Source organism: Rasamsonia emersonii (assembly GCF_000968595.1).
Source record: "Rasamsonia emersonii CBS 393.64 chromosome Unknown ctg1118621760252, whole genome shotgun sequence".
Taxonomy (NCBI): Eukaryota; Fungi; Ascomycota; class Eurotiomycetes; order Eurotiales; family Trichocomaceae; genus Rasamsonia; species Rasamsonia emersonii.
The window spans coordinates 55,573-80,429 of record NW_013563127.1 but is presented as its reverse complement, the minus strand read 5'-3'; the positions used below and the strand labels follow the sequence as shown (position 1 = coordinate 80,429).

The window sequence follows — 24,857 nt, the reverse complement described above, 5'->3', positions numbered from 1 at the left end:
ACAGACGCTCCTCCGGAGCCCGCTGGAATAGAAAATCCATTTGCAATGCCTGCAGGATGGGAGCCTCCTGCTCCGCAACAGTCTTCGCAGAGTGCAGGTGGTCAAGTCAGCCAAGAGGCTGGTCCAAGTCCCCAGGAGGGCGGGCAGTTCGAGCAAATGCTTCAGGGAATGGGATGGGATGGTTGGCGATGATAACTTGGTAAGAACACTGTGCCCTCTGGTTGGCAGGACTGTTCCAGGCAAGACATGCCATGGAAAATAAGGTCCTCTTTCCGATGCTGAAGTGGCATGCTCGCCATTACCAGCAGGAGTAAACCCGAAGAGGGGATAACGGAATGTGTTACATTGCACAACTGCAACCACATGTGTGCCTCTCATGGCGACACCTCAGCTGTCCAGAGTTACAACGCCTCAAGAGCAAGTGGCTTTCCGAAGTCAAAATTCACTGTTGTGCCGTATATCAATTGCAAAGGCACATATGACTCCATGATATTTATCACTTCTCTTCTCCCCTCTTTTTGTTGGATATCTTTTTATTACCTCTTCTATGTAATGATTTATGATCTGGTTGGCCTTGTTTATGAATATGTTTTTTTTGGCTCCCATGCATAGTGGTTTTGTTGGTATTTTCTGACCATGGATGGAGATCTGGAGTGTTGCAAAGGCTCTGGAGTATGCGATTGGTGCATTTCGTTTGAGTGGCAGGGCAGGGAACGTCGTTGTTAATACAAATATACCAGTGGATATCTATGGATATGAAGATCCAGGGATTGGGTTTGGGTTGATATCAAAAACTTTCATGACGGTTTAATGCATTTAATATATTTGTGTACATCATTACACAGGGCATATATGGGTCCCTAAATTCTCTTTAAAGGTGGGAAAGAAAAGTATAATTGATCCTGCACAGGTACAGTGTACATACATAATGCAATTGATCTTAATGCCAGTGCCTCATTTTCTGCTTCATGCATTTGGCAAGAGTCGTGATGACTGTGTCTCAGATACTATGCACACACAAACTTTTTTTTTTCATTTTGAAATAAGAGAATGAGAATTTCTCTTATGTATGTACCTGGATCAGGTATTGCTAAAGCTACTATATCTAGCCGTTTTGGCGCCTAGCTCTATTGCTTCTACTGGCAGTAATGGCTTACCAATAACAATTTGATAAGTAATTAAAACTGTTCAGTAATTTATTTATTTATTATTCTTTTTTTAATAATGTCTTGGCTTTATCCATGATCCCCGGCGTAATGCATATTACCATAACTGGTTGCTGTAGTGAATTTGAACAAAATTCACACCACGCATGATGTGTAATCGTGTTAATACAATTTGTAGAGATGATATCTGATTAATTATTGTTAACCACAGAAGATCTAAGGGGGAAAAAAAGCCTGCAACTCACAGAGATTTCCTTGAAACAACGTTTCTGCATTGCCTGGCAGAGGTCACACCTACCTCAGCAGTCGTTGATAGGACGGAAATAACGACCTAGAGTTGCTGCCTCAGGCAGACAAAGAAATGCTCCCGCACTTCCATCATGATGCAAATCTCCGCCGCCTTGAGAGTCTCGCGCCTATCCCCGACATCAATTGCGCTCCTCCACATGATTTTGACAGCCCTGAGATAGCGGGCCAGCGTGGAGTCCGAGAATCCTCGCTCGACTGCGCCGAAGACGGCCCAACACCGGGGAATGAAGGCGGGATTTTCGCATCGCTGCCGCAATCGCTACAGCAGCAGCAGCAGCAATCAGAAGCAGGAGCAGGAGTAGGAGCTTCTATTGGTGACAATTCCTCGACAATGGCGTCTGCACCCTCCCAGCGTCGACTTCTCCACAAGGATCGGTTTGCATATGTGTTTGGCTCGCTGAAGACGCAAAGCTATCACGATCCCGCGGCGCGGGGACCGGGATCCCATACGTATGTAGCCTTGCGGTCGAAAGGAATTGTTACTCTTTGTTGAGGTCCAGTTAAAAAAAAAGAATCTTCGCTAACTTTTGTTTCTTTCCTTAGTATCCGTACTCTTGCTTGGAATCCTACAGGCCAACTCATCGCAACCGGTTCTGCAGACCGCACGCTCCGCATATGGAACCCAGAGCGCGCAAATGCGAGATACTCCACCGAGCTTCGTGGTCATTCAGCAGGCATTGAGAAAGTCGTCTTTAACCCTATTCGCGATTCGGAGCTCGCGAGCTGCTCCAGCGACGGTACGGTCCGTTTCTGGGATGTCCGGTCGAAGACGTGTGTTAGTCGACTCGATGTTGGAGGAGAGGCCTTCACGCTGGCTTGGTCTCCAGATGGGAAGGTTGTCCTCGTGGGCAGGAAGGTGAGATGGTCTCTACACTCAGACGGGAATTGTCACAAAACTGACATGACCATATCGTTCATTTAGGATGACAACTTGATCCCAATTTCCATCGAAAGTCCATCTACACCGACCGTCATGTCGAACGGGAATACTACCGCGACGGCCACAACTGAAAACTCTAACAATGCCACCTATACGATGCTCGAGGCACATCCACAACCCGTCCAGACGAACGCTACCACCTTTTCGTATCATGTTCCCACTCCGTCCGCCCCAGACCTGGACCTGCTCGTCACCACCGGCGAGGGCACCGTCAAGATTTTCTCCTATCCGTCCTTTACGTTGCGGCATACCCTGCACGCACACACCTCAGCATGTCTTTCTTTAGAGCTCTCACCTAACGGCCGTTACCTGGCTGTTGGTGGCAGTGACGCCTTAATTTCCCTCTGGGACACAACTGACTGGGTCTGCCGTCGGACGGTGTCCAGCAGTAACGGCGGCGCCGTGCGTGGTGTCAGCTGGAGTTTTGACGGACGATTCCTCTGTGGAGCCTGCGATGAGCCTGGCTGTGGCGGCAACGGTCTGGAGATTTTCCACGCGGAGACAGGCGACAGCGTCTATACCGTTCCCACGGGCGCTGGAGCCAATGCAGGCATCCCTGCGGTAGCGTGGCACCCATCGCGGTACTGGCTGGCTTATTCGACGACAGCCGATGGACCAGGAAGCACCCCCGGCGGGCTGAAGATTGTAGGCGCTGCGGGAGGGGGTTTGTAACAGGGAATAAAGAAAACGAAAAGCAAGAGGAAGAGTGAGAACCTCGACCTGATGACAGACTATCAAAATCAAGTCAAGGTAGCAGCCTTGTCTGAATTGCGATTTTCTGGTATGACCTAGGTACTAAATAGCTAAAGCCATAATAGAAGCAGATCCGTTGCAGAAAAAAAAAGAATGCTACCTTCTACTTTTGCGCACTTTTGTGCTATCGATATTCTGTAGTTGTGGCCGTGGCATCGAGTAATGGCTGCTTGTTCCAATAGCAGACTCACGATCTGTGTTGTGTTTCTGTGGAGTAGTACGTCATCAAATACTCTCAGGCTTCATCTGAGCATGTGCTAAGTTATCAGAAGGCAGACATTGCTTCTGAAGTGAATCACATATACCCAAAAAGGAAATGACAACAGCATGACAGGCAAAAAAAGCCTCTGAGACGGGGTGCCCTCCCACCCGGAGCACCCCCGAGTATTTTTGTTAGGTTAATGGGTCCTTTTTCTTTAGAACCAGCGGGATTCGAACACGGGGTTGTCTGGTTGACAGACTGGATTGGATTGTTATTTTCACCTATTTTAGGCAGTTTGGGGTGCAGACCTAACCGCTGCACCATCCCAGCCCGTGTTCGTTGACAGAAGGGTGTTTTTGCAAATGATATGCCCTCTGGCCAGTCGGGGTTAGCTGGGGCGGCATAAGTAGCGCCTTGTCTGGGTAGGCAGGGTGAATATCTCGCATTTTTGGCTGTTCATGCTGTCAGCCTGTCAGCCAGCCCTGATTCGGATGATACTGAGGTCATTCATTCCCCAGGCTACAACTACAGCATATGCATTTCCTTCTAAATCCCAAGGAAACGAAAAGATGGTGCCGCAGAACGATTGGAGACTGAACCATAGATACATCACGTTGCCTACCCACTGATAACCGTGATTTCTCGTATTCTGGTATCCAAGGATACCCTCTTCCTGTGCTAGGAGTGTTTTGGGTAAAGTCGTTTTCCAGTCAACAACATGACAGAAAAAAAAACGATGCAAAAAGAGAAAAAAGTTAATTGCCTTGAAAAGGTATGGATATATCCAGAGGCATGCTTAGATTTAGATCGTGCGAGTTAGGGCAAGGTGCTTATTGGATTTTGGAATTTAGAAGATTGCCTGACTTTTTTTTTTCTTTTTTTTTCTTTTATGATATCTTCCTGGAGACTTCCTGTAAGAGGAAAGTATGTAGAAATTTTTTTAGGCCGTATATAGGTTTCATATCCGTTCTCTTGTCCTTAATATTCTTCTGTCTAGCTCATAAAGTCCTGTTGTGGTAAAGTACTCGACAGGCATACAGATATTGGTGTTACGACAGAATTTTTTAATAATCTAATCCAGCACCTAACGTATATTATAAAGTAGGGATCAATTCCTGTCGAGGCGGAGCTTCTTGTCTGCGTGCAGCTTGTTGGCATGTTGTCGTTTTCCCCACTTGTTGATCTGCTATTATCGTCTCAGACTATTTTGGTCGATCCCAGGGCCATCCACTGCGCTGGGAATCTCGACTGGGCGGCGCGGCTTTCTCCACAACCCGAGCTTCGGGATGAGTTTATTCCCACCGCGGGCTTCGCAGCTTATCAGAATCAGATTTTGTCGGGAGCAAGAAGTGAACAGGAAACACCCTTCCCTCTTCAAAAATCCAAGAATACAGGTAGAAACGCGACCATGCTTGACTTCTCCGACGAGGCGTCGCATCACGAAAAATGCTACACGACCATCGGGAAGCTGCCGGCCTTTGTCGATCCCAAGCAGCCGCCCCAGAAGAAGTCGCCCTTTTCGGCCATTCTAAACCATCCCTTTGTGCATACTGTATGCTATTCCTCCCAGTCCTAGGACCATATCCCTTCCAATGCACGGCGCACTGGGCCAATAGAATGTTCTGCTTTCTAACTTCAACTCTCACGGAAGACTGAATTGATCCTGCCGGAGGAAATCTATCGCGCCGCGTGGGAATCGATCCGCTCGAGGATCAAGAAACTGCAGTATGCCCGAGTTTTTATGCCGCTCTCTTCGTTGCTGGAGGGGGAGTTTTTCAACACGTATATCAAGACGGGTATTTTAACGCCCTCCTTTATTATTATTCTTAATTTTTGTTATTTTCCTCTCTCTCTCTTTTTTTCTCCCTTTTTTTTTCCCCATCGTCCTCATGTTGCTCTTTGGATCGCATGTTAATCTTCTCAACAGGAGACGTGCTTATGATCTCCGAGGGCCGGGCCGGAGTAGACGATGTCTTTTCTCTCCGAAACGGTATGTGCTCCATTCAAGACGCTTTGCTTTGCTCGTTCTTCTAAGATCGCGCCTTCCTCCTCTGGTGCAGGGGTCCTGAGACTGGAACTGGGCAAGGAAAAGTACGAACGCACCGGCCTCACCGGCAAGCCTATCCGCAGCGGCGGACGAAAACATGCCAAGGAGAGATTCGGTTCGTACTCTTCCAGCTTGAATGCCGTCGTTTGTCTTTTTTAATTAACACAACTCGATTATCAGTTGTGGAGATCAATCTGCGATTGCCTTCGATGCTCCATGGCAAGAAGGGCTTCGAGCGCATCGTGTGGGCGTTCAAAAACGTCCTCAACCACTCTGTTTCGTGGCTGTTCTACGATCTGGCATCAGACTCCGCCTCCCTGGACCAAGGTACGACTCCTGGTCCGTTTTCTTCATGTGCACACCATTTCGACCGTCACTAAATCGGACTGTAGCGAACAGCCCCCTCAAACAGCATCATCCTCAGATTGTCGAATGCACTGCCGTCGAAGCTGTCCACCAGCCTATCCTCGTTCCACCGCTCTCCGCAGATCAGATTACAGCTCTTGAGACAGAGGAAGACATCCGGGACTATTGCAATGACATTTCGGAATGGCTCGCCCTTGTCTCCCTCGATTCCCCTCGAGTCTCCGCGAATGATAATATCGACCCCTATCTGAGCCGTTACGCCGTACCACAGCAGGACCTCGCCAAGTCTTCCGCTACCGTCAGTCTCAAATGGCACGGTCTCATACCGTCCCAGTGGATCATACACCTATTCATCAGCATCCTGTGAGTATTTATCGTTCTTCCTCGGCCACCCTCCGGACAATAGCCCCTTATCATATATATATGTGCGGGGATCCGCTAGGCTGACGCTGATTGTTGCCCACGGTTCAGACGAGAACGCATTCTCCGCGAACCCCATCCGAATGCCTGGTTTGCCTTATCCTGCTCTGCCCTGGGGAGAGACGCAGTAGAAAGCAAGGATGGATATACAATTCTGTATCTACCGGCGTCTGGATCTTCTGCTCAGGAGAACTCGGGGCAGGCTCCTGTCGCATCTGAAGAGCCCGCAAGCGTTGGCGAAGGTAGCAGTCGCCGACATTTCATCTGCTGGGAGTATGTAGGCGCATCGCTGTGCATATAGAGTGCCAAGACATCTCTCTCCTCGACCATAGGTGCTCTGCACACCACTGTCTCGCCGTTCTATGGATGACGGATGACTCTTCAACTTCCCTGCCTTCCCTAGGCAGCTTTGAGGTATTTGAAGTCCCCCAGATTCCGCGCCCTCCTTTCTTTATCCATCCTTCTTACATTCCACTGATCATCTCAGTTTACTGAGATTCAAACTTCGTGATTATACTCTCAAAGCCATCGTTTTACAAATGTTCGCTCAAAAGCATCCATTCGAGACATCTTAACGAACATTACAATCAACATGGATTACGACGTCATTGATCCTGCTCCCTTCACCTCCGACCTGTTCTTCTACCTTGACCTGGGCTCGCCCGAAATCCAGGTTCCGGATTGTATGAGTCTCGAGACCCCGAGCGATCTGCTCGAGGTTACACCTACATCTTCTGGCGGGACTACTTCATCCACCAGCAACAATACCGAAGATGCTTCGTCCAGCCGAAGCATCAGTCGGGACGTGACCGAAGAAACCAGCGGGACTGCGCCTATCAATCTGCAGCTCCCGGCCGGGTCTGAGAGCACCTCCGACTCGAATTCCGCTTCCAACGGTGAGGGTGAGGGCGTTGACTCCCCTCACTTGTCGGAAGAAAACAACGAACCTCACGAACAAGGTAAGTCTTGTAGCTCTTATTGCCTTTCTCAGCTCACGTGGTGTTCCAATACTGTTTCTTCTCATGTGTCATTCACTTACCTGCCTCTGATCTCGTTTTGTCGCTATGGTTTCATGGCTTTTCTGGTAAACGTTGTATTTCTTGATAGTTCTCACACTCGATTTACTTAATCACACACTCTGTGTTTGTCACAAGTATTAACAAACCCTCTTTTACATCCTTCGTCTTTTATCTTGCTTTGAAGATGGATGTATTTATATTCCTTATTGCAAATGAGTCCTTTCATGCTGTTCAATCTTGCTATCAAACGAGATACTGATTTTGCTTCTCTTAGATCTGGATTGGGACGGATTCCTGGTGTATTCGCCTTGCGAGGTGGATGTTTCCCTTCCAGACCCCGAAGCCCCCGTGGAGGCCAACGTCGACCGGACACCCCCGACGAACGACGACACCGTCGAAGAACCTCCTCGCAAGCGCATCCGGGCGAGGAGGCGGCAAATCGTCCCTGCAGAGATCTCCTATTCGCAACTTGCAGGGGCAGCACCAACGCAAATGCCCCCTCGAACGTCCGCACCCACTCCAACTCCGACTCCAACTCGAACTCGACAAGGCCCCTCTTTCGCAGATCCCCAAACCGCGGTCATCCCTCTGCCGCCAACCACTGCGGCTTCTGAAAACCCTTGCGGGCAGACGTATCAGCCTCTGTTCCCGCAATTTCATGGCCAGACTATGTCTGTGCCTCTTGTGCCCACGGGCACAAACGTCCTCTACGAGAGCGTCTCCCTCACTGCTCTGGCCTCAGTGACATCGAGGGCTCACTTTATCCCCTCCAGACCGACAGTGGAGGAGACATTTTCATGGCAGGGCCAAATACAAGCGGCTCCTGCTTACCCGCCTCCGGCCGCAACTCCTAGTGCCCGCCCCTTCGCGCCACAGCCCTCACGACCAGCACGAAAATTCACCTTCGCCGAGAACACCGTGCCCAGCAATTTTGTCCCCAACCCGAACAACCATGGAAGATGGTTAGTCGACGAACTTGGACGGCGGCACTACCTGAACGCGCCCAAGAACAAGCGGCCCCGTATGGAGGTCACTTGAAAAGGGCCGGACGACTTTTGCGATCTTCCGGAGGAATCAACCGTCGAAGACGGACCATGCCCAACGCCACGGGCTTTGGAGGAATTCACTCGTCGTCTCCTTATTCCAACTCGTCTCTGGAATAGGGAGACCTGACACTTAAAGGAAACGGACGGGGACCTGATGTGTAGGTTTTTACCATCGATGGGAGCTGCCAGCACCACACCTGTGACATCCGTGTCTAACCATCCATCGGTGGAAGTTTCCCTAACATCTCGCAAGAACCGAGCCGAATGGCAGGTCTGAAGTACTCTCCCTCGTCAATTGGGGATGAGGAAAACCGCTCCGTTTTCTTATACTTACGCTGGACTCCAAGCTGAATGGTTATGACGAAATAACCGACGTCAAACCATGGGTCTGTACATACTATACTATATACATCATAAATAGCATTTGCATCAAATCGAGTACGTCCGAAAGGAAGCAAATGGCAGTAAAAGAGATTTCTCCAACACTCCATTCAATTGCATTTTTTTCCCTAAACCGTCACTAGTAGATTAGATTATCGGATAGTGTCACCTTCCCACTGCGTCGTACGGATTGTGTCTTGTAATGCACTTAATTAGACGAAACCGATCATTCATTCAATCCTTATCGCGCAACGCAATCCGAATCCGAATTTATCTAGCAGACGCAATCCAAGACTTCTATATAAAACCAGAAACGCAGACGGAACGTTGATATGCAAAACCGAGTAAAAATAAACAAATCTCTACTATCCCAGACCAGACCAGATCAGACCAGACTCGATCCCATATCCAGTTCTGTTTCCTTCGATCTTCGAACCAAACCAATGCAATGCAAAAACAACAGTTAAAAACACGAGACATGCGCTTGTAGATGGTAGGTGTCAATATCGCAACACAATACATCACAAATGTGGGAGTCACAAATGCACAACACCGAGTGGCTCGTATACAAAAATGGATGGCTAGTTGGCTATTAGCCAATAAGATCGTTGACCACGTCCTGCAGGACAGGTCTCTTGCTGAGGATCTTGTCACCGGGCAGCAACTTGGCGCCTCTCTTTTCGGGCTTTCTTTTCATGATTGGTTTATTGTTGCCCTGTATGGGGCTGAGAGGACTGCGTGGTTGTGTTTCTTTTCTGTTGTTCTTTGCCTTCTTAGAAGAACTAGGAGGAGATTGAGAAGAAGGAGATACGCTCTCAGCAGTCTTATTGTTAATGATCTGCTGTGAAGAGGAATCGCTGTCCTCGAAGATGTGATCCTCAAGTGCATTCTTGGGGAGGTTGTAGACCCAATCGTGCGTCTCCATCAGCTCGACGTATTTGTGGAGCAGTTCGTTACCGTCGCGGAGGGTCGTTCTGCTGCCGATGACAAGCAATTTCGTCCGAGCTCGGGTGAAGGCGACGTTAACGCGACGCCAGTCGCGAAGCAGCTCACCCACGTTTTTGTCGGCGTTGCTGCGCACACAGCTCAGGATGACGACTTCCTTGTCCCGGCCTTGGAACTTGTCCGCCGTGTGCATCTCGAGAAAAGGCAAATACCGGCGGAGCGTTTGTTTCAGCAACGACAGCTGGCTGCGATAGAAGGTGATGACTCCGATTTCGCGTGGTGAGATGCCGCATGAGACAAGTGCGTCCACAAGCTGGGTACAGAGAGTCGCCTCAGTGTTGTTCACAATACGAGAACCGTTCACAATCTCGGGACCCTGCCCGGAGAGGGTGTCAGTATTGACGAGTCGTGTCTTTGCGGATGGTTCGATCAGGTCTCTGAGCCAGCATCGGCGGTGTTTAGAGCCTAGGCACATGGGTCGTTGAGATGAGAATTGGATCAGAGAGGTTGCATGATGATGTCTGAGGCCTCCATTCATGTTTGGAATCTCAAGGGAGCGCGAGGCGACTTCAGGAGTTCCACATTTGAGACGTCCCGAGTAGATCAGTGTGTTCGACAGCAACATGATCTCCTCACACATGCGGTACTGATGCTCCAAGCTGACTACTGATGAGGGATGGGCATCAGACAGATATTTGAAAAGGCTAACATCGAGGCCGCCTTCTTGGGCTTCCTTGTTCTGCACCAGCGGTGGCAGCTGATAGTGGTCGCCAACAAGGATGAATGTCTTGGCCATGCGAATAGGGCCCAAACAGACAGGCAGAGTGATCTGGGAAGCCTCATCGACTATGCAGTAGTCAAAAATGCGCTCGTTGAAGATGGGATGGTTGACTCCTAGACACGTTGTCGCAACAACCCTTGACTGCTCGTACGATTCTTGAAGTTCCTCAATCGTCTTCTTCGGAATTGCGGCTAGATCGGCAAATTGCTGAACCTCTGGATGCACCTTAGCGGGGGCCCCAATACGCAGAATGCGGATGTTGTCGTCTCGAATCTTGAGAAGGATGTTGTCAACTGCGGTATGGGTGTAGGAGGTCAGGAGAACACTCTTTCCCTGGGATACTAGAGCACGGATGATGTGAGCGATTGTAGTGGTTTTTCCTGTGCCAGGCATCCCAAGAACCAGGGCATAGTCTCTAGCACTCATCACTTTCTCGATTGCCTGTTTTTGATCGACGTTGAGGCTCGCTTGCGTCGAGCTGGACATCGTATATGACGAGGAAACTGGCTTGAATGAAGGCTCTTGCCCCTCGATAATGAGTTTTCTCAGCTGTTGAGCCTGGAAAAGGTTCTTCTCCATCACGCAGATCAGGTTGTTGCGAACAGTAGCCATTCCATTGCTGAATTCGTCCTTGTCGAGTCGATAGAGTGTTGGGTCGTCATCCCCTTCCATTTTAATTTTGTCGGAGTTGCCCTCTTCGCAGATTTCCATGATACCTTTGAATGTTTGATTCCTTTCGGGATCAAAGTCGGCACCTTTGATTCGAGCATTATGCAACCTCCGATCAACAGCGACGGTTATCCGTTTTGGGCTTACGTGCAAAACATAACCGTTGGCTAAAGCGAAATGTCCCTTTTCATCTGAGATCACAATCGGCTCACCAGTTGTGATCTGAGATTCCGTAAAGGAAAAATCGGGAGCTGCTTTTTGTTTGACGAATGTGTACCGATAGCGGTTGATCTTCGGACCGTCCTTGTCTTCATAAGCAGACCCCGGCTCGATCATGACCTGGCTAAAACAACGGCCAAGGGACTCGCGTTCGCTGCTCAACATAGTCCAAAGCTCACGTCGAAACTTCATCATGTCTTTCTCTTCTTTGGTTAAGAGATCGTCCCATTTTCTGAAAAAGTCACGGTGCTTGACATTCAGATGGCCCACAGCTTCGTGGAACTTGTCGCCCATGCCGCTACTTTCACCATCACCATCATCCATCAACTTGTGGTACACGAAACAAGCTGTTTTCGAGTAGCACTGGTTGCACATATGCGGCCGTTTCAGCATGGGAGGAAGCTCCACTTTCTCACGAACATAGCAGGCAAGACGGTTTCGCTCTTGAATCATTTGGAGAATCTCATGCCGAATGCCTCGGACGCGGAAAGTCTTTCTCATCTCAAGATAGTAGAGGAGTCCGAAAGTGACCTCGATATCTACAATTTGACTATGAGACTCTGAGCAATGAAGCGTACAATAGATGAACTTACCGTAGCGATCAGAAAGCAATAAGGTATAAAGCGCCGTTTGCGCCCTGTGGCTGTGGCTCGTATCCTTTTTGCCCGTTTTGACCTCTAATGGAACTGTGAGAGTTCTCTCATCTTTCCCGTCATCGTAGACTACTTGGACAGTCGCATCAACGTTCCCCTTTAGCCCGTACATGGGCGACCAAATGTGCTCCTCGACTTCCAGTAGTTTGTTGATGCTCAAACTCGCCTTCGAGCCGTGGCGATCCTCGACAAGAGACTCGGCCTGCATCTCAGTCAGTAGGAACCTCTTGGAAGAGTAAGAATTGGAAAGACTGCTTACGCTTGGCTTCGGCCTTAAGAACATTTCAGCCCAAGCTTTCAGCTCAGGAATCTTGCTCATCACATATTCCACGGCCTCGATCATGCTGGTACGGATTGCGTACAGGCTCTCAACATATCTGACCAAGACTCCTTCGACCATGGTCCTCAACCATTCGAGCTCCCATCGATTAGCTTTCATAGCTTCCTGGAACACCTCATGAAGGATGTGTCCAAAGACTTGCGGCTTGCTGATATCAGACGTGGCCTTGATTCGATCTTGAAGAACAGCTCGCCGTTGGCAGCCGACTGCATCAGCGACGACGGTGGCTGATATCAGGTGATCCGGATGGAGAATGATCATGTTGCTAGAATTGTCCACAATGCATTGACCTCGACTATCGAAATCGCCAATGAGGTGGATGTATGAATTCTTGGTGCAAGGAGTATCAAACCAAGATTCTCGTAAGATAATCACTTTCTTGTGACCATTCTTCTCATCCTCGACCGAGAGTACCTAAAATTTTGGGTGAGCCATGGATGATGACGGAACTGATTTCATCAACAGCTTTTACTGACCTGCTCTGGTTGAGTGCGTCCTTTCTGGGTAACATATGTACTTTCTGAAATATTGACTATTAGGTACCGCTTGATAGCTTGTTGCGCTCTATGTTTCTACAGAGAACTCATAGTAAGTATCTATAAAGGAATGCGTCCTAAGGGTAACCAACTTGATTTCGAGCGTCTGCGCGAGACTGAAGCATTGAATCTTCAATGGCCGCCACGTCAAAGTCCTCATCGTCAAACTCATCACTTGACGATATCTCTCCTGACTTCCTGGCTTCTTGAGCTTGTCGTCCACTCGCTACGCTCGAATGAGCTGCCCCAGTATGGGTGGCTGAATCCGCCAATTCCTGCCCGACTTTCCGAGGGGAACCACCCTGTTTAACTGACGTCTTCTCATCATATTTCGCAAGCAACTCCTCCATTTCTGGAAAATCGTCGTCATCATCAAATTCATCATCGTCGTTTTGTACATGCGCATTCGAAGCTGAAGACCGTTTGCCGTTTGCGTTTTCTGCCGGACTTGGTGACTGTTCTGGATCGAAACCAGTCTTATTGAAAGAAATTCCCGATTCCATCCTTTCATTTTTCGTTGAATTAGTGAAGGGATCGGTTGAAGACTCGACTAGTGCAAGAAGGTCTTCATCCAAGTCATCATCACCAAAGTCAGACGATGACCCCTGGACCTTAGCTTCACTCGCGGCATCAACTTGATGATGGCTTTTTTCAGGTTCATCCGTAGCATCATGAGTGGGCTGCCCAGCAGCTTGTGATTTCTGTTTTCCTTCTGGAGACGGTGATCCATTTCCCGACGCATCCCCCCGATCCGGCGGTGGAGACGAACTTGGTGCAGCGGTTGCGTTGGCCTTTGTAGACTTCACAAGACTCTCTTGGATTTTATCCAACAGAAAGTTGAGTTTCGATGACCTCGAGCTGCCTGATTCGAACACGTTGCTCTTCGAGCGGGAAAAAATATCCCGGAGAGTGCGCGTCCCTTCCTGGCCTTCAATCCTCCTTCTTTTGGCTTTAGAGGTAGGCCAGTCCACATTGCAGCTAACTGATCTTCTCAAGCCGGACGAGTCCCTGCCTGTCTTGGCCGATAGGGGAGTCTGAGGCGAGGACGAGAGGTTGGCGAATTGAGGAGGGAGTTCGACGTTGCCGTCGATTTTGCTTTTACCAACATAATTGTTCCACAAATCGGCAGCCATGTCACTCTGAGGAGTCTTCAAGAGAGGTTGGAAGGTCTTCATGTCAAAAGGTTCTTTAGTCCCACCTTCGCAGCCACCCTTGAGCGGAGAGCTGGTAGGAGAAGAACTGTGACGGCGCTTCTTCCCCCTGGTAGCAGGGGTCGCACTAGGTGGATCTGAACTTCGGGGCACATGTTGCCAGGAGACGTAGTCGTCTGGCGTCAATTCCTTTCCCGGCGCGAGCTTGAAAGCCTCCTCGGTGTTGCTGATTAAGTCCGCTAACGGGATCCTGTTCGCCGGTGTCTTGGGACATTCTTTGACGGGCTTCGCTTCCTTAGTCTGCGTCGACGGTTGAGATTTGGATGGCGAGTTTGTTTGTTCTACAACTCCGTTCATCCATGAGATTTGGTTCTCTTTGTCCGCATTGGCCGCGGCTCCAGAGGCCGCTTTTGAGGGTGACGTTTTGGGGTGTGAGGGTTCCTCTTCACTCGTGACATATCGAAAACTGTTCAGTTTTGACCGCGAAGCAGAAGAGACGTAAGGATCGTGGTTTGCGGCCATGGTCAAACCATTGAGGGCTTCTGCATTCGAGCGTTGCTCTTAAGAGCACTGGGGAAGGCACAGTTAGCAATGGTAGTTCCAAGAATGTATAGACATCGGAGTGTAAAGATTTTACCTGTATCACGGAAACTGTTAGATAAGGAAGCCCATAGCTGAGGACCCTGTCAATAAAGTCCATTGAGAAGCAAGGCTCAATGAAGTGAGGGATAAATTGGGCAATGTTGATTATGGCAACCGCGGTTTGACGCGGGGGGACGCGTCACGGCGCCTTGGTGCCTGAGGCATAAGTTTGGTGCGCTAATAATATTGATGCCCCGCTTTTCAGGCATGAACATTGTCAAGAGTACATACATACGTAGGTAGCAGGTTAACTGAGCACCAGGGATTTCCAAGGCCCGTGTGGCCTTTAATCATTGCATTACGGAGATAAAGCTGCCTACAGGCCAGGTCAACGTTTGACTGTGTAGTCTTGCAATCTCTTCAATATCTTTACTGTTTGCGGTAGTGCAGATAGACATTTTGCGCGATTTAGAAATGAAAAATATATTCGTCTCGAATGGGCAGCGATGAGGCGACATTTCAATGCCAACACTCGTTTGTTTCGCACTGTTTTCAGAAATAATTGCAGAAAAGGCCCACAGCGGACCTCTTTGAAGTCGCAAATATGGGGATGAGCTGTCGCCCAAACTCTTCTCCACTAAGATAGGCGTAGGCGTTGGAAATAATTGTCAGCTATACACACAAAATAAAGTCATTATTATTCTCCGCGGGAAAGGCATGCGATAGAATCCCTCTGCTGATCGTGGCGCATCTGATGCAATAGCGGTTAGGGAATTGTGCTTGGCTTTGCACCCGCAGGTGACTTGCCCAAGTCGGCCCACCGGGTTCCGGGCGACTCCTGGTTAGCTCCATCTGCCCGTCTCGACTTCAACGACAAACCAGTCATCCAACAGCGTCCACAGGAGCGAGCCACCTACCAGCTAGGCAAGTCGGCTCTCAGGTCAATCAATTGAGCCTGGTGTCGCTCTGTTGAGCAAACTGCCACATCCCCAGCGCCTTTCTCGTCACAACAAATTTTCGCCCCACATCCGAAAGGCCTCAAGGGCGCACCGCACTTGACCTCCGATCGCCATTATCTTCGACAGAGCTTGCGGATCTCGCGATGCCTGCTCGATCTCTGCCACTCTCCCTTCGATCTCGCTGCCTCCTGCGAAAGCCGCACACCTCCCGGGCTTTCTCAACACGAGGCAGCCTGCGTGCCGCGGATCATGGTAACCACTACGACCCCCCGGGTGGCTGGCTTTTCGGCGTCAAGCCTGGTCAGAAGTATGTGAAGGAGGGCTGGGAAAACATCTTCTACATTGGATTCATCGGAAGCCTGGTTGCCGCTGGTATCGCATACGTTTTCAAGCCGGACACATCGTACGTGCAGTCATTCCCCAGATCGGTTTTTTGCCCGAAACACTTTCTTGCGATCATCACCATGGATACTACATTCGTTTCCCCCAAAAGACATCATCCATTTCAAAATTTACGGAGCTGGTTGCTAATCCATCTCGGGAATCTAGGATACAAACCTGGGCCTTGGAAGAGGCACGCCGGAGATTGGAAGCGGAGGGCATACTGGAAGACCCCGACAAAACCCAGAAGCAGTGATTTGCATTGAGTTTCTTCGTTGACATATCCAACTGCGTTGTATATAGAGATCAGGGGCGGGAGATTCTGATCTGGTTTGGCGCAGTCACATGAAAGAGCTTGATGGGCAGGTTGATGTTAGACCGTTTTTTCCTTTATTAAAATGCGTTCCTTTTTCTTTCTGTTTTCTTAATGCGGAGTACCCTAGCATCCAATGGACTGCTTCTGATTTCAAAGCTAATTTATGGGATGGGGACGGATAGTATCCGTGTTCTCGGTCGCAGTGTATAGATTCGAATGTCTTCAACAGCGAAACTTTGCTTGGTATACAGAGAAGTGCACCATGTTGAGGTTTGAAACAGTGTGCAAAACTGAACTACCTATTATGTTCTGAGTTTCACACCTCAGGGTAAACGTCTGTCCTTCGCAGTAGTGGCATTTCGGATCGGACTTTGGCTACAAGGTCGAGGTCAATCTCTGCAGTCGCAATTTCGGGCTCTTTATATTCGCCCCCTAGCTTTGCAACCACTTCTCCCCAGGGATTGACAATCATCGAGTGACCATAGCTGGTTCTTTTCTCGTTGTGAGGCCCAGCCTGCGCGGCAGCAATCACATATGACTGAGTCTCAATCGCTCGTGCACGGAGGAGAGCCTCCCAGTGTGCTTTTCCTGTCGGAACAGTGAATGCAGATGGGTATGTGATGATCTGCGCATTTTGACGTTTGAGTGCAAGGCTGATCTCGGGGAATCGTAACTAGAAAATACAGATGTATCGTATAAGCAATCCTGCCCTCTTTTCTTCAAGGAAAGTAATCAAGATATTCATCCTAGGATCACTCACATCAAAACATATTGACAGACCAACACGCCCAATAGCCGTGTCAAAGGGTGGAAGGATTTCCGTCCCCTTTTCGACGCTCCTAATTTGCAGCGATATTAGCGACATTTCAAGGCCATGTCACACAAAAAACTGTCACAACATACTCGCTTTCTTTCAGGACTGGGCCGTTTTTGATTTCAACGTCAAATAAATGGATCTTTTGATATCTGTGCACGATCTCGCCTTGTTCATCAATCCATATTAAGGTGTTCTTCACCTTGGTACCACCTTCGGCGGGCTCATGAATCCCAACATTGATAGGCAACTTTGCTTGTCTGGCCTCTTTCTGAAGACCCAGGACAAATTCGCTGTCTTGTACAGAGCGAACCAATGACACTGTCTCCGCACTCGATGAAGCGATATAATCCGAAGCTTCAGGAAGGAAGAGTGCCTGGCTAAATATTAGATTCTCAAGGAATATTCCAAGATATGTTTTCGGGAAAGAACTAAAATAAAAATCGAACGGATTTCTCATACCTTGGCACCAGCAGCTACTGCTTTCTTAACCAGAATACGGCACTGGGCGAGATTAGTCGCCATGCACGCCGTTGAGCATAACTGGCCAACAGCCTATCATGGAAGTGAGCGGGGCCCATGCAGGAAATGAAAGCATGAAAGGGCGCATACAGCTATCACCATCGTAATTATCTCTATGTAGTCAGGCTACAATATTAGATTTCATATAACTATTAAAACAAAAAATTCAAAATAGGGGTATCGATAGTGCTGTGTTATTCGTGCGTGAGGAGCTCCTGTCTGTCGTGATAACCGATAAAGTCGACGAGATGTCGGCATACCTTCCCGATTCGGTCCCGTAAGACTTCCTCCGCAATTACTTGCCATCCCGCGAACATTTGATATTTTCACAGCTCACGTCATATCCCCTGTCGCAACTTTACTGGGCCAAGCCCTGCTGAAATACGCAGGAAATTCTCCTCTTTAAATTCTACTGCGAGAGCAGTCACATTATTTGCTTGGCCCCGCCCTCCCGAGGGCGTCGATTTTTGACCCAAAATGAAAAGCCTGCGCAGAGACTTCTCTTCGAACCCACAGGCGGCAAATGTCTCCAGCAAAGTTTTTGTGAGATCTACGAAGAGCGGCAAGGTTCAGAAAATCGTTCGCGAGCTCTACCTGCGACAGGACATTCCTTGCTCCTCGAAACTCTGCACAATATGTCCGTCATACGCGCCCGCGGACGCGAATGGGAACAGTACGAAAACCCGTCGGTCGCAACCGGTCAAATGTCATAATAGCTAACACATAATCAAAACAGTTGCTCCCTTCGTCCTTTCCGATCGCCCTGCCGGAACTAAAGCTTTTCCCAAGGGCCATTATATCGTCCCTGATACGAACGCGTTGTTGAATGGCATGGACCTCTTTGAGCACACGGGAGCTTTCTACGACGTGATCATCCTGCAAACCGTTCTCGAGGAGCTGAAGACTCTATCCCTCCCACTCTATAACCGCCTTCTCGCGCTGGTAAAAACGGATGAAAAGCGCTTCTACCTCTTCTTTAATGAGTTCCGACTGGAGACCCACGTACGTCGAGACCCGGATGAAACCATCAACGATCGGAATGACAGAGCTGTTCGCACCGTCGCCAAATGGTATGAGGAGCATCTCCAGCAGGCAATAAAGAAGGGAAAGAAGGAGAAGTCTGTTCCGGCAATTGTCGTCATTACTGACGACAAGGAGAACTTACGCAAGGCCCAGGAGGAAAATGTTACGGCGTTGTCGTTGTCAGACTACGTCGCTGGGTTGGAAGACTCGGATACGCTCCTAGACATGATCAATGAGTCCCGGGAAGCAAAAGGTCCACGGGAAGAGCTATTCTACCCCGAGTACTATTCCATGTCAAAAATTATGACAGGGTTACGAGCGGGCACGCTACATCAAGGTGTTTTCAACATCTCTCCCTACAATTACCTGGAGGGATCTGTAAGTGTCGCTGCATTTGACAAGCCCCTGTTGATTCTCGGCCGCGACAACAGCAACAGGGCCATTTCGGGAGATGTGGTTGTCGTCGAGGTCCTACCGAAAGATCAATGGAAGACTCCTTCGTCAAAGATCGTTGACGAAGAAGCGGTGACCATGAATGAAAACCCTGAGAGCGAAGAGAATGAAGCCGTGGTGACAGAGAGGGAACGAAAAGCGCTGCAGGAGGAAGTCAGAAAAGCACATGGAAAGAACGCCGAAGGAAGGCCTCAGCCGACTGCGCGAGTCGTGGGTATTGTCAAACGAAACTGGCGCCAATACGTCGGGCACGTCGATCCTTCTTCTACGGCTTCGCTAGCCAAGTCCGGGAGACGACAGCAGACGGTCTTTGTGCTGCCGATGGACAAGCGAATCCCCAAGATTCGAATTAGGACGAGGCAAGCTGCTGAGCTGTTAGGCCAAAGAATCCTTGTGACAATAGATAGTTGGGATCGCGATTCCCGGTATCCCACAGGCCATTTTGTTCGGGCGCTGGGAGAATTGGAGACGAAAGACGCAGAAACTGAAGCCTTGCTTCTCGAATACGACGTCCAGTACAAGCCGTTCCCCAAAGTCGTTCTGGATTGCTTGCCACCTGGAGGTCATGATTGGAGGGTACCTGCAAACAAGGACGACCCCCGGTGGAAGGGACGTCGCGATTTACGAGATTTACTTATCTGCAGCATTGACCCCCCTGGCTGTCAAGATATCGATGATGCGTTACATGCTCGACCATTGCCGAACGGTAACTTTGAAGTAGGTGTTCACATCGCCGACGTGTCGCACTTTGTCAAACCCAACACCGCCATGGATTCCGAGGCTAGCATGCGTGGCACCACTGTCTACCTCGTCGATAAGCGAATTGATATGCTTCCCATGCTCCTTGGTACTGATCTTTGCTCCCTTAAACCGTACGTGGAACGCTTTGCTTTCTCGGTCATCTGGGAACTTACGCCCAATGCCGAGATTGTGTCTGTCGATTTCACGAAATCGGTGATTCGCTCCCGCGAAGCATTCAGCTACGAGCAAGCGCAGATGCGAATTGACGATGTGTCCAAGACGGATGAGTTGACCCAGAGCATGCGCACGCTGCTGCGTCTCTCCAAGATCCTGCGTCAGAAGCGGATGGATGCGGGCGCCCTGAATCTTGCCTCACCCGAAATCCGGATCGAAACCGAGTCGGAACTGAACGACCCTCTGACGGACGTCAAGACCAAGGCGCACCTGGCGACAAACAGCTTGGTTGAGGAATTCATGCTGCTTGCGAACATCACTGTCGCATCGAAGATCTACAACGCCTTTCCCCAGACCGCCTTGTTGCGAAGACACGCCTCACCTCCTCCGCAGAACTTTGAAGAGCTTGCTACGCAACTGCAGAAGAAACGGGGTCTCAAACTGGATGTTTCCAGCTCAAAGGCTCTGGCCGATTCTCTCGATCGCTGCGTCGACCCAAAGAATCCTTTTTTCAACACCTTGATTCGCATTCTGGCGACTCGATGCATGACTTCGGCCGAGTATTTCTGCGCAGGAGCCCATGCCGAATCCGACTTCCGCCACTATGGTCTCGCGTCGCCCATTTACACACATTTCACGTCACCCATCCGGCGATACGCCGATCTGGTGGTCCACCGGCAGCTTGCCGCCGCCATCGGATACTCTACTGCGGACGGCCTCAGCCGACGCAGTCAGCTGGAGGATGTCTGCAGGAATATCAACTATCGACACCGAAACGCTCAATATGCGGGCCGAGCCAGCATCGAGTACTATGTTGGTCAGGCGTTGAAGGCGCGCGGTGAGATGGCGGCGAAGGGCAGAGGCGAGGACCAGAACCCCGGAGTCGATGAGGAAGGGTATGTGATGCGCGTGTTTGAAAACGGAGTTGTCGTCTTTGTGCCGCGTTTCGGTATCGAGGGAGTTGTCCGGCTCGAAGACTTCATGCTGCCCGGGAATCCAGTGCGCCCGGATGTTCATGACTCTGAGAACAGGAAGGAGCTCGCACTGCGGCGAGACAGCGAGTTTGATCCGGAGGAGTACACGGTGCGAGTGTGGGAGAAGGGGCATCCGGAACCCGAGCGGTCACTCCAGGTCGAACTATTCGAGAAAGTCCGCGTGAACGTCAGCTCGGTGAAGGAGGAAGGCGGCCGCGGCGCGGGCAAGAGGAGAGTGCGGATCTTGATTCTGGGAAAGGCATGATAGACTAGTGGACGATCAGAAGTCATGACGAATGGACATATAGAGCGGAATAAAAATAAGAAACGCCATCGTGGTCCACACGAGGCATCTCAACAGATCTAACGCCAAGTAAGATGCAATAGCCAATGTGACAGATCAAGCGGGTCGTTCCACTCAGCGATCCTTCCCAAACACGTAAACAACGACACAGCCAAGTTGTGTAGAAAGATTCTACAGTACGAGGAGTGAAAGCTTGGAGTTGTTGCGTCCATGCAGCCTTGAACCAAGGTTGGTCGACGGGACTAGGGCTCGGGCCGAGGAGTGGCCCAGCAGTTGCCCCGCGTTGGCCTCGCGACGCACGGCGTGTTTGTTTGGTTTGTCCGAATCGGGCGATGCTGTGCTGGAGGCGTAGGGCGTAGTCGTACTAGGGCCAGCGCGATCGCCGATAAGGTGGGTTTCTGGCTGGTTCGGATCTAGCCAGTAGATAGTCGATAGTCGATAGCGATGGCTAGCGTTATTAGCTGCCTGCTTTGTTGTCCCTGGCCATAGCTCCAGCCCTGACGACACGGTACATAACACGCTGCATCGCAGCACCCAGCCTCGGAATTATCTCAGAGCAGAGCCCCGGTTACTGTAGTTATCGCAGGGATTTGCCGTCCATAATAGTATTCTTCTTAGTTGCCCCATTCCACCAGCCCCAGTTCTGACTCAACGTGTTGCTATCCGGCCGCCACTTTGTTTTGGGTCGCTGCTGCGGAGACGGACACCCGACGCCGCTCTCGCATATAACAGCCACAGCATCATCCCAGCCATCGTCCATTGGAAAGTCACCAGCAGTCTGGTTTCTGGCTTCTCATCATAGACAGCTATGATACACAGGCACAAGAACAAAGACTCCCAGCGGAAGGTCTCTCCGCCCGGCCCTACGTATATGTCCAACGACCAAATCGGTTCGTATGCCTTTCATCACGCTGCTCTTGCCGTGTGTTTAGAAAGAGAAGCTCTTCTCAGTGCAATTCGTGCTGATTGCCCTCGGCATCTTAGCAAGCTATCTCAAAGACCTCCGAACGAACCGCCCCCCTCGTCCTAATGGCTCGAGACCACTTCCATCTAAAGGAACAGGCTCCACATCCGAGCACAAGGAGCGTCTCCCTCCACGAGCCTCGTCAGCGTTATCAATGAGCAGGCCCGGAGAGTCGAAAGAGGACTTGGTTGGCGAGTTGCATCCGCGGTCGGCCAGCGCATTGTCTCATCATCGTACCACATCAGAACTCTCGTATGGCAGTTCAGCTGGGCGGCCACTGGTGCAGCAGCCGGACGGGTACTATATCTCGAGGACCATCTCGCCCAACGCCAAGGTGAATGCGAGACACAGTCTCGGTAGCGTTGCAGCCAGTGGAGTGTATCGGGAGAGTGGCCAGCGTTGGATGGAACGACAGGAAGCACGTTCTTTACGCGACGCTTTGGAAGAGATGGACCTGCAGGAAGAACGACGCATACATGCGGCCGCACAAGAAGAGGCAACGAGATTGGTCTGGGAGCACCGGAATCCCGGAGTGCCGTACAAGAATCCGTACGCCCCATATCGCAATCCTGACCTGGACAGCAATCGATTCCGCCAGCATTCGGAGAAGGACAGCCACGCACGGAACAAGAGCTTGGGAGGCCACGGGGATTCCTCTCGGGAACATCGCCCATCATCTGATAGCTCTGGGGATCCGTCGTCGCCTGAGAGCCAGGATGGTACGAATACGAAAACCGGCACCTCAAAGAAGAAAGGCAAGGTCAATTTCGCGCTGCCACCGGAAGATAGCCCGACAAAAGGACGGAGCAGTGCGACATCGAGGTTCAGAACTGCGAACGGGGACTCTTCGAAGGGCGTGTTTAGAAATCCAGAGGACTCTATATACGAAGAGCCCGAGGAGGAGTCGAATAGCCAGACGGAGCAAAAGAACTCATCAACTGCATCAACGACGTCGGCACTGAAGGTGAAACCGCGAAATTCCCTTCCGCAGGGCTCCCGGCCTCTTCCAGACCGAACCAGTACCGTTCCATATGACAAAAGGTACTCGCAAGTCGAGATTCATAAGAACCCTCCCAGCCAGTCCAGAAATCCGCAATATACGACGAACCCCCCTCCCCCATCACCAGACTCGAAGGGAGAAGACGCAGTACCGACTAAGAATGGACTCGAGATACGGAGCGACGAGATTCGGGCTGCTACCAGCATGAAGCGCAAAGACCGCAGCCCCAACCTGCCTATGCCGACGGCAGTCAGTGATCGCCCAGGACAACCTATTGTGAGCTTTGATCCAAATTGGAAGCCTAAAGAGGAGCAGTCGAAGAATGACAAACCCAAACCCCCAGTACCAACGATCAATCTTCCGGGCGAGTCCAACGACCAAACTCCCTCGATTTCGGTCTCACCACCCAAAGCCTCCGTCGACAAACCCGCCGATAAGCCCGCCGAGAGAACGAGACCGCTGCCCGACCCGGAAAAGAATCGACAGCCGAAAACTGCGGATCCCAAGAAGATGCCTCCCGCTTCTGAGAAGAATTGGTACTCGCCATTCACGCGAACGGGAGTCCCCACGGCGACCTGCAACGCCTGTTCCCAACCCATCTCAGGAAAGGTCGTAACAGCAGCCGGATTACGGTTTCATTCCGAATGCTTTACCTGCTATCATTGCAAAACCCAGCTAGAATGCGTTGCTTTCTACCAGGAGCCCGAGGCCAAGCGAGCGGAAAGACTTGCCAATGCTTCAGAGGATGACGAAGACGCCAAGAAGATGCGATTCTACTGCCATCTGGATTTTCACGAGCTGTTCAGCCCGAGATGCAAGAGCTGCAAAACGCCGATCGAGGGCGAAGTTGTGGTTGCATGTGGCGCCGAATGGCACGTTGGTCATTTCTTCTGCGCCGAATGTGGTGATGTATGTCTTCCCTTCCTAACCAACCTAACAATTGACTCGAAGTGTTTGTATATACTAATGCAAATACAGCCCTTCACACAAGAAACCCCCTTTGTGGAGAAAGACGGATTCGCATGGTGTCTCCGCTGCCACTCCCGCCGCACAGCAGCTCGCTGCATGGGGTGCAAGCAGCCGGTTCTCGACGAAGTCGTCGTCACGGCCCTGGGCGGCCAGTGGCACGACAAGTGCTTTGTCTGTCACGAATGCGGGAATCCCTTCGGCCCCGAAGGGCGATTCTTCGTCAAGGAAGGCGAGCCCAAACGGTCCGCGAAAGGACGCATCATCGGCGGGCCGGTCCAGCTGGCTGTCTGTGAGAAGTGCGAGGCTATCAGGTTGAAGGCTTCTCCTTAGCAGCAACCAACATACCAACCAACCAACTAAGCACTGTAGCCGTGGTATAGGGCGTGGTATTTTTTCTGCCAGGTATTGGACGCGTATCTGTCGATCCATTTACTAAGGTTGTTCCCAGATCTGCGGTGTTGTTGCTTGTTGATTTTTTTTTCTGGTCTTTTTTCTTTTTCTATTTTCGGGTACATTATCTCTACATACATGCACATTTGTCTATTTGATTGACTTGTTGATTGATTGTCTGTTCTTGGTTTGGCTTGGAGTTTCTGGTTTTGTTTTCGTCGTTGGTTTGTGTTTGTGTCTAACTGAATTGGAGTTGGAATCTGACTTGAATTTATTACCTTATTACCCGATCCATGGCGGGTCAGGTCAAGTCAGGTCAGGTCAGTCGGCTTCATGCCGATTCGACTC

At 50.4% G+C, this 24,857-nt stretch overlaps 6 protein-coding genes across 6 annotated transcripts; 4 read left to right on the top strand and 2 right to left on the bottom strand.

Annotated features, from left to right (window-relative positions):
* Nucleotides 1–1,527: 1,527 nt before the first annotated feature.
* On the top strand, nt 1,528–3,087 carry T310_5181 (WD repeat-containing protein; the record flags this gene model as incomplete). The annotated part of the gene is made up of 3 exons (XM_013471976.1): nt 1,528–1,925; nt 2,019–2,331; nt 2,398–3,087. The coding sequence occupies 3 exons, from the start codon at nt 1,528–1,530 to the stop codon at nt 3,085–3,087; spliced, it is 1,401 nt and encodes a 466-aa protein (XP_013327430.1).
* Nucleotides 3,088–4,088: 1,001 nt separating this feature from the next.
* Nucleotides 4,089–8,260, top strand: T310_5180 (uncharacterized protein; the record flags this gene model as incomplete). The annotated part of the gene is made up of 8 exons (XM_013471975.1): nt 4,089–4,142; nt 4,476–4,922; nt 5,406–5,532; nt 5,598–5,744; nt 5,810–6,146; nt 6,255–6,476; nt 6,729–7,162; nt 7,497–8,260. 8 exons carry the CDS (start codon nt 4,089–4,091, stop codon nt 8,258–8,260), a joined length of 2,532 nt encoding a protein of 843 aa, XP_013327429.1.
* Nucleotides 8,261–9,241: 981 nt separating this feature from the next.
* On the bottom strand, nt 9,242–14,465 carry T310_5179 (DNA replication helicase Dna2; the record flags this gene model as incomplete). Its single annotated transcript, XM_013471974.1, has 5 exons — nt 9,242–11,823; nt 11,857–12,118; nt 12,176–12,670; nt 12,733–12,828; nt 12,885–14,465. The coding sequence occupies 5 exons, from the start codon at nt 14,463–14,465 to the stop codon at nt 9,242–9,244; spliced, it is 5,016 nt and encodes a 1,671-aa protein (XP_013327428.1).
* A 1,877-nt stretch (nt 14,466–16,342) lies between these two features.
* On the bottom strand, nt 16,343–17,834 carry T310_5178 (Nitrilase; the record flags this gene model as incomplete). Its single annotated transcript, XM_013471973.1, has 7 exons — nt 16,343–16,471; nt 16,504–16,854; nt 16,942–17,020; nt 17,085–17,371; nt 17,458–17,499; nt 17,608–17,643; nt 17,778–17,834. The coding sequence occupies 7 exons, from the start codon at nt 17,832–17,834 to the stop codon at nt 16,343–16,345; spliced, it is 981 nt and encodes a 326-aa protein (XP_013327427.1).
* Nucleotides 17,835–17,994: 160 nt separating this feature from the next.
* Nucleotides 17,995–21,147, top strand: T310_5177 (Exosome complex exonuclease exoribonuclease (Rrp44); the record flags this gene model as incomplete). The annotated part of the gene is made up of 2 exons (XM_013471972.1): nt 17,995–18,190; nt 18,254–21,147. The coding sequence occupies 2 exons, from the start codon at nt 17,995–17,997 to the stop codon at nt 21,145–21,147; spliced, it is 3,090 nt and encodes a 1,029-aa protein (XP_013327426.1).
* Nucleotides 21,148–21,994: 847 nt separating this feature from the next.
* Nucleotides 21,995–24,449, top strand: T310_5176 (LIM domain protein; the record flags this gene model as incomplete). Its single annotated transcript, XM_013471971.1, has 3 exons — nt 21,995–22,076; nt 22,123–24,059; nt 24,129–24,449. The coding sequence occupies 3 exons, from the start codon at nt 21,995–21,997 to the stop codon at nt 24,447–24,449; spliced, it is 2,340 nt and encodes a 779-aa protein (XP_013327425.1).
* Between the last annotated feature and the right edge of the window lie 408 nt (nt 24,450–24,857).